General features: G+C 42.4%; 1 protein-coding gene across 1 annotated transcript in view; it reads right to left on the bottom strand.

Annotated features, from left to right (window-relative positions):
- Window positions 1–8,445: 8,445 nt before the first annotated feature.
- SEC61B (SEC61 translocon subunit beta) overlaps window positions 8,446–15,690 on the bottom strand; it is an 8,746-nt gene continuing 1,501 nt past the window's right edge. Inside the window, exons 3-4 of the mRNA XM_024734418.1 lie at window positions 11,568–11,669; window positions 8,446–8,731 (exon numbers count right to left, since the gene is read on the bottom strand). Coding sequence (XP_024590186.1) covers window positions 8,644–8,731; window positions 11,568–11,669 — 190 coding nt within the window. The 3' untranslated portion in view covers window positions 8,446–8,643. The remainder of the gene's footprint in view (window positions 8,732–11,567; window positions 11,670–15,690) is intronic.

The following is a 15,690-nucleotide window of genomic DNA, read 5'->3' on the forward strand; positions in this document are numbered from 1 at the left end:
CTCTCCCTCTCTCCCTCTCTCCCTCTCTCCCTCTCTCTCTCTCACAGCAGCCCCCAGCGGTGTTTGTTCTCGGAGAGGCCCTGGGAAGAAGGATGGTCACTTTCCTTTTGCCCACAGATAATTGAAGAGAAGTAAGAAAGTACCTGTGTTTGAGGGAAAAATGACGACAATTAATCTCTAAGCACAGGGCCTCACTGTTAAATTCGTTGGAGAAACAACTTCAGGAGTTTAACGACAATCGAGAGAATGAAATTTAATTAAGAGAAATAGTAATTAAATCAGGAAAGAAGTTTTTGCAAAGGGGATGGTGCAGGAAATTAAAACCAGTAATGCTGAAAAATGTGGTGGGCAGAGATGGGCGGTGCGCTTGGTGGAGAAGAAGAAAGAGCAGACTGAGCAAGGCGGGTTGGGAGGTGCAGAGTGTTTGGCACTAAGGCAAGGTCTTTGGAAATTGGTCTCCTTGAGAGACCAGGTGTCTGGCTCTTCCAATTTGGGTCTAAATAGGCCACCTCCTAATGGGGACAAGCTCTCCCTCAGGAAAATAGAAGTATCTAGTTGGATAAAGTATTAAAAAAGCTGTGGACTTGAAGTAGGGTGACCGGGTGTCCTGATTTTGCCCAGGACCGTTGCAGTTTTAGTCCTCAGAGTGCCATGCTCTAGGAAACCCTCAGTCGAGGGCAAACTGGGACTGCTGGTCACACTAACATAGAGGCAGATAGCCCTGGTTCCCAGCTCTGCTGTGCAGTCAGGAGCTCCATGATTCTGAGTGAGTCACTCCATCTCTGTGGGCCTCAGCTTTCTCACCTATAAAATGAGCTGTCCTGGGCACCTCAAAAGATTAAAGAAGTTGCTATATGTCAATGTGTAGAACAATGTGCATGAAGAAAAGCTTGATAAATGGGAGTTGAACTGAACAATATCAATAAAGAAAACATAAAATATTAGCAGACACAACACAACAACACATTAAAAAGTAAAACACCGTGACCCTTTCAGGGATTCCCCAAGACCACCCATGTGTTCGTTGATTTTCTAGAATGACTCACAGGACTGAGCACATAGTTGTACTCACAGCATGGCTCAGGTTTATTACAGTAAAAGGATACAAAATAGGATCATGGAAGGAAAAAGACACAGGTGAGTTCTGGAGAAATCCATGCAGGCTTCCTATACTCTTTCCTTCCTGTGGGGGACACATCAAGCATGATCCTTTCTCTAGCAGCGAAGAATGCAACCATGTGTGCGATGTTTCTGCCCAGAAAGCCCATTAAAGACTCAGTGCCCAAAGATTTTATTGGCAGTGGTTGCCTAGGCACAACTACCAAAATTCCAGACTCTCAGAAGGAAAGCTCGTGTACAGGAGAAATCACATCATCAATCAGCCTTAAATGCCAAGTCTGCAGACCACCAGCCAGGGGCCAACCTCTAAAAATAGCAGTGTTCAGCCTGCTGTGTTAACTCTTTTTATTGCAGTGACAGAGTGGAGCTCATTCTAGGAATGCAAGGATAATGCACATAAGTGAAAACTTGAATCTGGACACCCAAGCTGCTGTATACACCCTCAAATCCTAGCTAGGTGTGCCAGGCCTTCACTGGTCCAGGCTTATGGTTACTGTATGAATGCCATCCACTCTGCTAAACAAGCTCTGGTCACTACCAAATTCCCTGCCAATAATTTACCAGCAACCAAGGTCTTCTTGGTCTTGAGTCAGAACACTGGGGTTTTCTCAGTTCACCATGACATAAACAAGTCTCTGGACTAAACAATCCAAATAGAAATCGTGCTCACCTTGTGCATGAAATAGGCCATATTTACATTTACATTAAGGCTATCCACTTCCAGTGACCCAAAATGCTTGTGTTTCCAATTTGGGGCACCACCTTTCTCAAGGTTAAGTTACCAGAGCAATGAATCAAAGTTTGCTGATTTCTTGCTCAGCAGGAGAGGTGTTAGAAAAATAGGAGTCATTCAAGCTAGTGGTGGGGAAGGGTTTCTGGAGTTTAGAGATCAAGAGGTACCACAGCTGCTGCAGATGTGAGAGAACTAGGAAGACAGGAGGGAGGGTGGTGGTTAAAAACATCGCTGAGAATTACGGACTAGCTTCCCTTTTATTATGTATTGGTTTGCTAGGGCTGCCATAACAAATACCACAAACGGGGCAGCTTAAATGATAGAAACATATTGCCTCACAGTTCTGGAGGGTAGAAGTCCAAAGTCGAGGTGCTGACAGGTTTGGTTCCGTCTGAAGGCTATGAGGGAAAGAGCCTGTTCCAGGCCTCTCTCCTTGGCTTGTAGATGGATGTCCTCAAGTTCACAAGGTGTTCTCCCTGTATGGCTGCCTGTGTCCAAACTTCTCCTTCTTAGAAGGATGCAGTTCATATCAGATTAGGGACTATGCTAATGTCTCAGTTTAACTTAATTACCTCTGTAAAGACCTCATCTCCAAATAAGGTCACATCCTGAGGTATTAGGGCTTAGGACTTCAATATATAAATTTTGGAGCACACAATTCAACCCATAGCAACTTGGGAAAATGTAAGTGAAAATCAGAATTACTTTTAAATAACTTTCATTGGAGGATTGTGTTTCTTTGCACAGTTTATTGTATTTGTACAAACAATAGCCCAGGAATATTCAAGCTGTGTAGAACAGAAGAGAGTAATGGGAGGGTAGAAGGGAGGGGGAGGGTCAAGGGAAGAGGAGAAAGAAGAAAACGAAAAGAAAAGGAGGAGGAGGGGAATGGGAAGGAGGAAAAGAGGAAGAGCAGTGAGCAAGGTCAGACCATCAGGCCTGCACCAGGTTCAGAGATCGGTGAGAATGACAGCTCACCACTCACCTAAATTTCCTGTAATTTCGGTTTACTAAACGCACCAACAAGAAGTGCAAAGGATATGCACACCTCACTGCAAATGTTTGCTTGCCCCTCCCACCATCACTTGGGTCTCATAGAAGTGTTCGCAAGTCTGGTGGACCCGACAGCTCTCCCACGGTGGGACGTGTGCCGGCTAGAGCCTTTTACACCATCTGGATGGACAGACGTGGGGGAGTGCCAAGCCAGTATCTAATGGCCCACCCAGTAAGGGAATCCCTGCCAGCATAGTCGTGAAAGACTTGCAGCACCTTTCATGTTTTTACTGCTTCCTGGAGCTGATGGAAGGTTTCAGTGCAGCAAGGCTACCACAAAAGGAAGTCTGACAAGAGTTTGTTTTGCTCATTCAGGCAGCACATGCTCTCTGAAAAGAGGTACTGCCTTGAGTCAAAGAGAACTGAAGGGAGAACCAGGACTCTGCAGGCTCTCAGGGCCTTCCACTCCACTGCCAGCTGACCGTGCGTACCACCAGGTCACAAATACACAAAATGCAAAGCCACGCAAGGCAGGTGGATTTCCCCAGATGCAGTGCAGAGACTTGAGAACAAATAGCACCATAGTTAAAGCTTCAGAGAGAAAGGGGGACAAAATTAACACACTTGTACCTGAGATGGGCCGGGAACAAACCCCACTGTGTGACTTGTGTTTAGAGAGCTGGGACGCCCAGTCTGGGGCTAGCCAGATCTGCCATGGAGCAGAAGCAGATTATACTGAGGTGATTCCAGTGCATGCTAAACTTTGAGAACCCCTGTTTAAATTCTACAGCCCAAACCAGTTTAGATAGGGCCCTGGGAGAATGAGCTTCCGTTTTCTTCCCAGCGACTACTGTCTGTTAGAACAGCTTGGGACCATAGGGACAGGCAAGAACAGGATTTACCACCTGCATCGCCTATGACCAGCGTTGATAGGGAGGAAAACAAGTACTTCGCAGGGCTAATTTAACCCTCTTATGTGTAATTCAAGTTCTTCTTGTGTCTTCATTTGCTTTGTGAGGTACAAACTTCCAGCCCTTTACCCAAATGGAGTGATCTAGACCGTTTATGACTACACCTTTGATTTCTATTCAGTTAATTTGCATGTTTTATTTTATCTTTAGCATGGGAAGGAGACCTAGTTGCCAGAGCGGCCAGGAATAGTATTTAAAAGTTTAGCCTTTACTTTAACCCTGGTTGGTCAATCTCGCTGTGTTCTTGGCTCACCTAACATTTGTGGTCACAAGAGTGCAAAACGGTGCAGTTCTGCTGGCTGCTTCTCCCTATTTTGTCTCTCCGTCAAGTCTTAGGAACTCGTTGACTTTCTCCTAAATTTACTAACATTATTCATTTTATTTTTACTAGCTAACCTTGCTGCTTTTACTCCTCTCCCTTTCATTAACACTGCCCACTGAGCAAAGCCCATCACTTGGTTTACCTCGTTCCAGAGTCTAGCCTCCAGAGAGGTCTGCTGGCTTATGCAGAGGCCCCAAATAGGGCTCACAGTGCAGTTCGGAGGTGGAGCCCTGGCCTGGAAACAGGAAGCCTGGTTCTGGCCTCTGCTCTACTACAGACTTGCTGCACAGTCTTGGGCAAGCCCCTCCTCTCTGGGGCCCCAGAACTCTGTTGTACAATGGGGAGAACACAGTGAACTCTCAGCCCTTCCAGCTAGAGTATCCCAGGGTTCCCCGGGCTTCCTCTGTTATACACGTGGCCATACAGTATAGAATTCCTGGAAGGTAGTTCCAGTTTTGCAATCCCTGGCACCATTGCCCACACATCATGAACATACTGGTTCTTAAACTGTGGTCCCAACTACTGATTTCACCAATAGTTGAGGGGCCCTTGAGGGGGGTCCCTGCCTGGTTTCTCCATAATCAACAGTTATGTAGGACTTGTAGCCCCAGTAGCCCCAAGTGGGACTAGGATCCTAACATCCAAATGCCTAGCCTTTTTAAGCAATGAGTCACCTCACCAGGTCATTTCTAAAACCCCAGCAGAAAAGCATATCACACAGTAATCAGTGTTTGCTGAATGAATAAACAACTACACTTTCTCTACAAACACAAGAGTTCCATAGACTGAACAAAGCTCAGGACTGAAATAGAGAAACCAATTCTTTCTGCGGAACCAAAACCTCAAACTGAAGCTATGTAATGTCTGGAGTACACCAAATGATGGCGCTTTTCTTGAAGTTGTGTTATTTTTAAAGCTCTGCGTGCAAGCTCTGTTGTTGTGACACCCTTCCCTAGCCCTCAACCCAAATACTTAATAATCCTATCTGTGTGACTCCAGTGGGTAAGTAAGAGATCTGGAGTTAAATCCCAGCCCTTCCACTTATAAGCTGAGTGGTTTAAACTTCAGTTTCCTCTTGTGTAAAATGGGGCAAATAGTAAATTCTTCATTAGGTTGTTGATTTAATAAGAAACCTACATCTCCAAAATTACTGAGAATAAGCACGTGTTAACTCTTAGCTAATTAACAAAGCAACTCTTGGATCTTTCTTCTCATTTAGTCTTCCTATTTGGTGGGAATTATCATATCTATAGTCATTTACAGCTAAGGAAAATGAGACCCAAAAAACAGAGGTGAGACACCTATGATCTCACAACTGGTAAATGGCAGGGCCAGCAGTTGAACCCAGGTAAGAAACACTTCCAAGCCTGGAAGATGGGGTCGTAAGTGCAGTAAGTTTAGACCTCCTAAGAGAGTCAAACAAACTTGGTCCTGGGGGCTTCCCTGGTGGCGCAGTGGTTGAGAGTCCGCCTGCCAATGCACGGGACATGGGTTCACGCCCTGGTCCGGGAAGATCCCACATACTGCGGAGTGGCTGAGCCCGTGAGCCATGGCCGCTAAGCCTGCGCATAGGGAGCCTGTGCAAAAACTTGGTCCTGGCCGGAACTCTCCTCCTGCAGCACTTGAGGGGAGGGGCAGTGCAGCTCTGGAGTTCCTGTGCATAGGAACACCACATACTGTACAGTATTTCCTGTTGAATGAAGCCAGCTTTGTAGACATTTGCATCCATTTTAACTTGATGCCAACATTTGCATTTCAGAAGTTTTTTTTCAATTCTTCCTATGAGGACATTAGCACCTGGAAAAAAAAGTGGAGTCTAGACTAGGACAGGTGTGAAAACAGAAGGTATATAACGTGTTTCGCCTCTCCCAGGAATAGATCTTTTCTTGTCTACTCTTTTACTGGAATGTGTTCAAGGCACTGTTGGGCCCAGAGATCTTAGTCTTTCCATCCCTCACTAGCCTCAGGGACTCTTGGGCGCTTTCCCTAATATGGTTGTTCCCCAGTGACTTACAAGGCTCAGCTCAAATTGCAGTTACAATGTAATTCACTTTCCCAGTTTTAATCACTTAGAGCTTCTATTCAGCATGTGCTGGCTGTGTCCATTCAGTAATGGCTAGACTTTAGCCCATAGTCGAGGGAGCTTGAGGATTCTTTGGGCCAAGGTAGCCTCAATGCAGGTCAAGGTCTAATTTGTTAAGTTTTTGAAATTACTATAAACGGCTCATGATCCCCTAGGAAACAACAGTCTAGGAATCCCTATTTAAAAAGAAAGGAACATAAAATGTGATACATACATAAGTGGAATATTATTCAGCCTTAAAAAGGAAGGAAATTCTGACATATGCTAAAACATAGATGAATCTTGAGGACATTATGCTAAGTGGAATGAGTCAGTCACAAAAGGAAAAAATATTATATGATTCTACTCATATGAGGTACTTAGAAAGTCAAATTCATAGAGACAGAAAGTAGAATGGTGGTTGCCAGGGGCTGAGGGGAAGGGGGAGGGGGAGTAGAGTTACTATTTACTGGGCTTAGAATTTCAGTTTTGCAAGATGAAAAAGAGATCTGGAGATGGATAGTGGTGATGGCTGCACAAAAATCTGAATGTATTCAATACCACTGACTTGCACAGTTTAAAAACTGCCAACATGGTACTTTTTATGTTATGTGTATTTTACCACAATTTTTAAAAATTGGAAAAAAAGAAAAAGAGAAAAAGGAACAGCTTGAACACTAAGACTCTCGGCTATGGTATTAGCATTGTCTCATCAGAGCCAAAAACAGCTACATAATAAATGTTGTACATTTTTATGCCCAACCCCCAATTTTCCTTCTGCTGAATGAAGCATCTTGCTCTGCCACTGAAAACTAGCATTTTCTTATAAACCACTAGCTCAGAAAAGTCAGTGACTTTTCAGCCATCAGTCCACTAGAGACCACTGCTAAGCAGAGGAGGCTAACAGCAGCACTGTGCAGTGAAGAGTGCTCCCCTTACAACCAAATGGCTCCCCCAAGTGGCTTCAGCTTCTCCCCCAAAGAAAAACAGACCCCCTCCTGCAGAAGAGCAGATTTCTTTTCCAAATTAAATGTGTAACTTTTAACTGTTATTAGTATTGTCAACATGAATATCAGAAAAAAAATTCTATTATAGATACTATCATCTTTAATTTCTTCCAAATGAAAATTGAGACTTTTTCCTCTGACTTTCAAAATGAAGATACTTATTTCATGCAATAATCAATTCCCAAGATCAAAAGGAACCAGTTTTTCATCATTTTTTTCCCCAATAATTTGCCATCTGTTAGGATTTACAAGAGCACACTCACCCATATATTGCCCTAGGAAATCATTTTTAAAGATACATACTTTCACCACTTAGATTTGGCACTTTGGACCGAAAATTACTTTTCAGCCAGGATTTAAGAAAAACACTTATGAAACTGTTGTAGAAATTTTTTTTAATAGGCTTAGAGAAAGATGTTTTCCAAATTATTAATTTTTTTAAACTAATACACCTCTTCATCGTTTTATGATTCTGCTGGACAACTAGGGCGTTTTAAATGGATCTCAATCTTTAAAAATTGTGGCTTAGAGTCCTAGACTCCTGGAGTGCGCACCTTTGAGCTATTCTTGGTATTCCCTGTGGTCTGCCAAAACGTGAATGCTCATACCCAGAAGGCAGCATAAGCTAAGTGAAGCTTCAAACATTTTTATTTTTGGTTGGAATTATATCAACTCAGTTTAGAAATGGTATCTCACACTGATTATTAAGGTCTTTAATTTCCAAAATGAAAACAAAATTTTATATAAGAAATCCAATTTATCAAATGAATTCTTTCAAAAGGGGTTTAGCAACAAGTGACAAATAGATTGAAACCCCTCATCTACACCCACAGAATTAAGAACTGACAGAAAGAAGAGGCAAAAATATTATGTATGGTTTTAGAGACAAAGAATAGAATGAGCAAACATTTCATCCAAGATTTCTGGATGATTTCTATGACGATTCCGCTGGGTACCAGCTGCCTTTGAACACAGATCTGCCTGATGGAGTCATAGGCACACTCCTTGAAAACCACAGAACACCCAAAATAACAATGACCAAGACAGAGAAACCTAGAAGAAAACAAGCCAGGGCCACTGACAGTATCGTGCATTTGAATGACTACATGGTCATAGAAGAAACTGTCAATCCAACCAAAAAAACAATCTCCACAAAATGCTTTCTGCATATTTACTTGTAAATCTAAAGGTGTAGAGACTAAGGGCCCTAGCAGCCAGGCATAAGCAATGAGACTTGGTTTATGAATTTAAAAGTTTATTAGCCACAGGAAAAAAATGATTCCTTAAAATCAGTTTTCATTAAGTTCCCTGTAAAACAGTAAGCTTACAGAAAATTTCTTTCTCATGAACAGAAAATCACTATGCTTTTGGTCCAAGATATGTTGGGGTTTTTTTCCTTTCTTCTTCAGATGACAGACAGATGGATGTAGCGGAATCTATGAACGAGTGTACTTGCCCCAAATGTGCAACATAAATACAGAAGCGATGAACAGAAGACTCATGACCAATACTGGAACAGGGCCGCTGAAGATAAGAAAAGGCAGGCTTAGTTTCAGCAATAATACATTAATATATTTGTAACATTAAAGACTGCCTAGGGGAAAGCACCTAAGATCCATAGAAGAGTATTATTTACAACATTTAAAAATATTCCAAAAATTATTATTGTGGATATTTTGAGGGTGACAGCATTGCGGTTATTTAGAAAGGAGGAATCCTTATCTTTTAATGAAACATACTACAATATATACAAAAAAAGGATCTAATGTCTTAGAGACACTAGTCTCTTTAATTTCGTGCATCTGATATTCTCCATAATAAAAAGTAATTTAAAAAATTTCCCAAACTCTTTAAGTGCAAATGATCCAATTACCAAACTATTATTTCAAATTAATAAAGACCATCTTCATCGTCTAACTACAATAAACTTGGCATAACAAAGATGAATATCCCATTATAAGTTATGAAGCATTTTCAAATATATGATCCCATATGATTAACAAGCTCAAGACACAGGTGAAACAAATATTAATGTTATGAAATGAGAACACAGAGCCTAAGAACACAGAGCCAGAATGGAAAGGAGGGATCTGAACTCAGGTTTTCTGATTCCACACATAGTGCTCATTTTACTGCTTTAAGGTTCCCATATTTAGGGGAGCAAACATTCTAGGCAACATTAATTAAGTTTGATTTATATTTAGTTTACTGTAGAAAGGAAGTAGATTTTACTCATCAGCCCTTCCCTAAATCAAATGCTTTCCAGGTTGAGAATTAGTACATGGGTTTCTTAAAAGTTAGAACTCCTTGATTTTACACAACCTGTCAATGCTGATGTCAGTCAAAGGCCTCATCTTTTTGACTCCTCTTGCCAACAACAGTTTTGGAGAATTCAAGATGTCACTTCACCTCCCAGGTGCACCTGGGGGTGGACACAGGAAAAGACCCCGGGAATCTTTATAATTTGGGCAGTAGAGTAACCCAGCGGAGCAGGCGGTAACAAGAGTCCACTAGTGGACAATAATCAATGCACGGAGATCCAAGTCCTGCTACACTATTTTGTTCTTCCACAATTTGTACAATTATGGGAGTAAACAAACTTAAAAGTACCTAGGAAGAGATCGTCGTCACGAGGCACTGGATCATACTGCCTTACTTTAAAGCGCCGTCAGGTAACGTCAGCCATAAAGCATAAAGCTGAGAGTGCAGCGCTGAGACTCCAAGCGCTGGAGGGAGTCTGGAAACCAACTCTGTCCCTCACAAGCTATGACTGTGGCCCTGTGACTCACCTTCTCCAAACATTATTTGCCTCGTCTGTAAAGTGGGGATAATCACAGCACCTCTCTCATAGGGTTGCTGAGGTATTAAATATATTAACACACACACAGTGTAGGCTTCTAGTAAGCTCTCAGGAAATGCTACTATTATCAACCTGAAAAAAAATTCTAACTCCCAGGAAGAGCCAACAGCAAGCTCCAAGATGGTACCTGACTGCTCCAAGATGTGGATTTGAGGATACAATTTCCCAACTATGGCCTTTCACCAAAAACCTCTCTCTCTAGTATGATGAGACTGGTTTATGACACTGCAAAGGGATAGCTTCTCTCGATTCCTAGGACTCACAACAACAGCAAGCAAGCCTGGCTGCACAACAGCCCAAAGCAAGAACAAGCCAGATTCACCCACAAGAGAACAGTTGTTTCACCACCTCGATAAGGTTTAAAATGTTGTCCCCTGAATACCCTGAAGAGCTAGGGGCTCTGATATATTCAGAAAAATTACCTCTAACAAGGACCAAAACGCTGCCAACTCACACATCCCCAACCCCAAGAATTATTTCCTGAAATACAGTCTCACCTTGTAAGTCTTCGTCATAACGGGGAAAATAAAAATCAATAAATAAAACAAAACCTCAAGAATTCTAGGCAAGTCTTTCTAAATTAAGTTTGTGATCTAAGTCAAGCTACTGGTCAAGTTAATTAAACTAATCCAAATAAATCTGATTATGTCTCTGTTACCAAACAGGCAGAATGGAAAGAGCATGGAATTTAACAGTCCCTGAATATCTGGTTCCAGCTCTTGCTGGCTGTTTGTCTTTGACAAGTAGCTTTGCCTCTATGAATCTGAGCTTCTGAACCTGATGTGCTATATGAATGAGAGCTGCTGTCATTATTCCAATTCCTCATCCACTGGATTCAGTCCGGAAACAGCTGTAAGCAGTGGTGTCCTAGAGCCTACCTGGTCAGAAACCTGTGGGATTAGGTTTCACAGTACCAGAAAGCGAGGTGAGGCGTGGGGACAGGGCTTCCCAGGGATGCCCATATCCCATCACCTAATGAGCATTCCCAGGCCTAGAACTTGAGAAGTGATACGGATCCAGTCACCACCCACCAACAGCAAGGAGGCCAAAGAACTTTGGTAACACAGCCTAATGCAGAAACTCCCATTAGACTGCAATAATATCAGCCTATGCCTCCAGGAGAGCTTTGAAAAATCACCTAGCTCCTATTCAAATGGTTACTCCTCTATTTCTCAGTGTGGGACAAGAACACCAAATGAAGAGCAATTTCACCTAATTAAACCGTTTTCCCTCCAGTTCTCTCTATTCCCATCATTTATTCTAACAGAGCTACATGAAGATGTTCCCTTGCTTTCACTCAAACCATAAACAGATGTCATTCCAGGCCCTAAACTAATTGGCTGCTATATGGACAAACCAGACCCCGCCCACCCGGCACAAAGGAAGCTGCTGTGTATTACAAATCTCATCAAAGCAAACACCACTGGTGGCAGAGACAGAGTGCTGCCAAAGGGCTCTGTGATTCTGGACAGAAACACAAGGTCTGCTCCCAGGACTTACACTTTGAGCCCCGGTGAATCTTCTGTGTAGAATCGCCACATCCCCCCAGTGCCTGCTGAGGTCGTGCGGCCTGCGCTCCTCGTTCCACAGCTGGCATTTTTCCTGTGAAGAGAAAAAATGTGACAAATGGCCTTTTCTTGGAAATCCTTATCAGAGCATTATAACATATGCTACCATTACACTGGTAAAGAACCAAAATATTAACTTTTTCTTTGCTAATACCTCCTTGCTTTTGCTTGCTTTTACTCCACTGATCATGACCACTAAGAACTGAGTACCCACCATACACTGATGCATACAATAACCCAGAAAAGTACTTACCATCTCCATTTTATAAATGAGGAAAATGAGGCTCATAAAAGGCTAGGCAAAGTGCCGAAGACCACATAGCCAGCAGGCAGCCACGCTCGGCTGTGGACCCAGTTCTGACTTGAGCCCATCCACTTGCTCACACATATGGGCACCTCATTTGGACAGTGCACTTCAGTTCCACTTCACATGTATTTTTGTGAAGTCAAGTAAAAAACTCCTGCTTAAAAATACCCTGAATCCCTATTACCTGATTTTTAAATGACTACTTTAAAATGTTTTTAAATTACTGTATTTTCTACAAAAAAGACAAAAAACATAAGTTGTAATTGTAATCCAAGTCTCAAAACAGAGTATATATTTTATGAAAAATTATTTTGCAATCTGTTTTCATTATTTTGATATACTGACTATAGATCCTGGACAGAGGTAGGATGTGAAAAAAATGCAGGAAACACCCAACCAGAACTTGTCCCTCACAAAGGGATCAAGGCTTGTGAAGTGAGCTGTGTGGTGCAGGGCAGCCCTGGCACACAGAAGCAGCGAACAGCACTAATGCCACTGACCAGGAAGGAAGCCAGGGAATCCTTTCCCTCCTCTCCTCGGTCACTAGGAAACCCTCCCCAACAGCTATTCTCCCACACAGCACTCCTCCAATCCCACTTCTCATTTCCCCTCAGTGCAAAACTGGTACCACGTAAAAATAAGTAGTAAGTATGAGGTCAGAAGAAACCTTCAGCCCATTTATCACCAACTCAGAAATTCTAGGGAAGGGGAAAGGAAGAGAGAGAAAGCCCTGTCCCGTCACCACCCCTCGCCATTAACCGAATCCCAACACACCCTCCCTCAAAATCCCATTCCAGTTATCCGTGGACTGATGGTTCTGGATTTTTGAAAAAAGACGGGCATACAGGGAGAAACCAAAAGTGAATACCCTGTCCCCACCGTCTCTTCTTGCCTCCCAACTCTGGTTCCTAATCCCCACCTCACCCTACCACAGACTTGATTCCACACTCTGAATGCAAGAAGCACTGGCCTAGAGCTCAGGGAACCTGCCCTGCTGCATGGAGTGGGAGAGTGGAGTCCTGGTTCCAGTGTGGGCTCCAGCAAAAAGAGCTGTGTTCATGCTAGAAATCTAAAAACAATTAGTGTCAAACGATGATTTTGATGTACTGTACTAAAAAGATTACATTTCAGACACATTAATTATGGGCTACATGGTCACCTGGGAACTTCTAACTCCATCTGTATGACTGTTTCTATGGGAAAACTGATTGTAAACTGTACAGGGATTTACAGAGAAATTCATACACTTACAAAAGCTTTCACACACACAGATACACATCATCTAATTGGTGGAGTAGGTACGTGAAATTTTCCTCGTTCATAAAAAGGAACTTGAGCTAGATGATAAACCCAGTGTGGACATAAGTCATCGGCTGAGCCAAGACTAGGACCCAGGTACTTTCTACTATTCCCACACCCACCCAACTCCAGTTCCTGTCTTCAAAATCTCCAGGAGCCCCCAAGGAATCAGTCTGTGCTCTTTGAAGATTTCTTACATCTGCTGGCACACAGACATAGCAGAGGATTCAGGCCACCTAGAAATACCAAAAATGTACTCAAAATACCTCCCATCCCCCCTACCGGGAAGCTAGGTAGAAGTTAACAGAGCCCATTTTAATCTCCTAAATTTCTTTTTGGGGTCTATTTTACCCTTTCTTTCTGGCCACTGTGTAACTGCTCCCTCCTCCTATACCCTAACGCAATGGTTTTCATAACCAACCTTGAACATACTTTGTTCTAACATGGTGGTCTTCTGGCTGTTCCTCAAAGAAGCCAAGCTCATTCCCACCTCAGAGTCTTTACACTTAACTATTCCTGTCTAGGAAGCCTATTCCTCCCCGGACCATTGCATAATTTGCTCCCTTGTCTCTTTTAGGTCTCTACTCACCTGTCACCTACTCTGAACACCCTATCCTCACCCACCCTCTAGTCTCCACACAACTTTATTTTTCTTCTTGGCCTTACTGCCTGAAATTATCTATTTATTTGCCTTGTTTATGGTCTCTTACATTGGAATATAAGGTTCATGAGGTCAAACCCTGACTAGCTTGTCCACAGATACAGCCTCATGACTGGAACAGTGCCTGGCATGTACCCTCAATAACTATTTGATGACTTCCTTAATACCCCAGCTAGTCCATCACCTTACTATGCCTGATTCCCATTAATCCTGAACACTAGAGACTGTCATACAGAGTGAAGTCAGAAAGAGAAAAACAAATATCGTATATTAATGCATATATGTGGAATCTAGAAAAATGGTGCAGATGAGCCAGTCTGCAAGGCAGAAATAGAGACACAGATGTAGAGAACAAATGTACGGACACCAAGGGGGGAAAGCATGGCGGGGGGGTGCTGTGATGAATTGGGAGATTGGGATTGACATGTATACACTAATATGTATAAAACAGAAACTAAGAACCTGCTGTATAAAAAGAAATTCAAAAAAAAAATCCTGAACACTGAAGCATTTTAAGGCTTTACAGTTTACAATGTGTTATTGCTCCTTTTCATCCTAGCAACTTCCGTTTATACTGTGGTAACAGAGCAAGGACTCCAACCCTGGCCTGACCTTAAATCCCATAGTTAATTCTCAAGGTTCTACTTCTATTACCTCATTGAACATGGAGACAGAATGCAAATCTGTGGACTACATAATCCACAGCACTATTATTAACTGTTAGCTTCAACTTTTTCTTACAGACTCACAAAGAGAGAATATATTCTCGAACAGTCAATACCTATTACATTACACTCATGAAGTAATACTTAGAAGAGTGCCAAGATTCTAGATGGGAACTCTGTAGGGTCTTTCAGTACATACAGCCATGGTCTGTTGAGTTACACTGGCCCCAGCGGTAGTGAATTCTAAAAGACATCAACACCCCCAACTTGATAAGCTCCATCTGTCCTCAAATGTTTGTTTCTCCATTTCACTTGTGCAGCAGTTATTTCAATTTTATTAAGTAAATACTTGTTTCATTTATTTGATAAACACATGATTTCTCTTTTTTTTAAGAGTTTTCAGATGATCAAACTTCTCTGCCACAGTGTTACCAATTCTCCTTAACTAGACCCACTCCCCAAGGAACTGTACCGATAGGACAGGTTTTCCATTCCAGCACAAAGAATCTTTGAAATCCAGCGTGGGAACAAGACAGCACCCCAAGCCCAAATAACCTACACCACAGCCTGACACACTTCCCAGCTGGTCCATCCCAGCCTTACCTTGAACATCTTGATGACAGGGAACTCACAATCATTCAGGGTCATCTTAGCATTTCTCACAGTTATACTGGAATTGTTTTTGCTCTAAGACGAAATCTGTCTCATGTAAGTTCAAATCATCAGTTTTAGATTTACCTACTGTAGCCAACAAGAGAAGTCTCATCCCTCTTCACATCCTTGAGAATAGTTTTTGTGTATCTCTTCAAGGTCTTTTCCTCTCTAGATAAAACCCCCACTGGTTCCTTCAAAAAAATCCCAAGATTACAGGGTGGCTTGATTCCTTCCCTCACTCATCATTTATTGTGTCAGCCTAATGGTAGGATAGAGCTGATGGGCAGTTTTTGTCAAAGTCTAATGAAGGAGATAAACATGGAAACATAAATGCTATTAGAAGGGTATGAACAAAATGCTTGGGAGTAAAAGAGAAGACTAGTAGCTGCTGTTGCCTTTGCAGTCAGGGAAGGCCTCAAGAGGAAATAATCCCTGAGCCTAGTCTTGGAGAATATACACAAATGGCCGG

This window comes from Neophocaena asiaeorientalis, unplaced genomic scaffold, assembly GCF_003031525.2.
Source record: "Neophocaena asiaeorientalis asiaeorientalis breed wild unplaced genomic scaffold, Neophocaena_asiaeorientalis_V1.1 scaffold192, whole genome shotgun sequence".
NCBI lineage: Eukaryota > Metazoa > Chordata > Mammalia > Artiodactyla > Phocoenidae > Neophocaena > Neophocaena asiaeorientalis.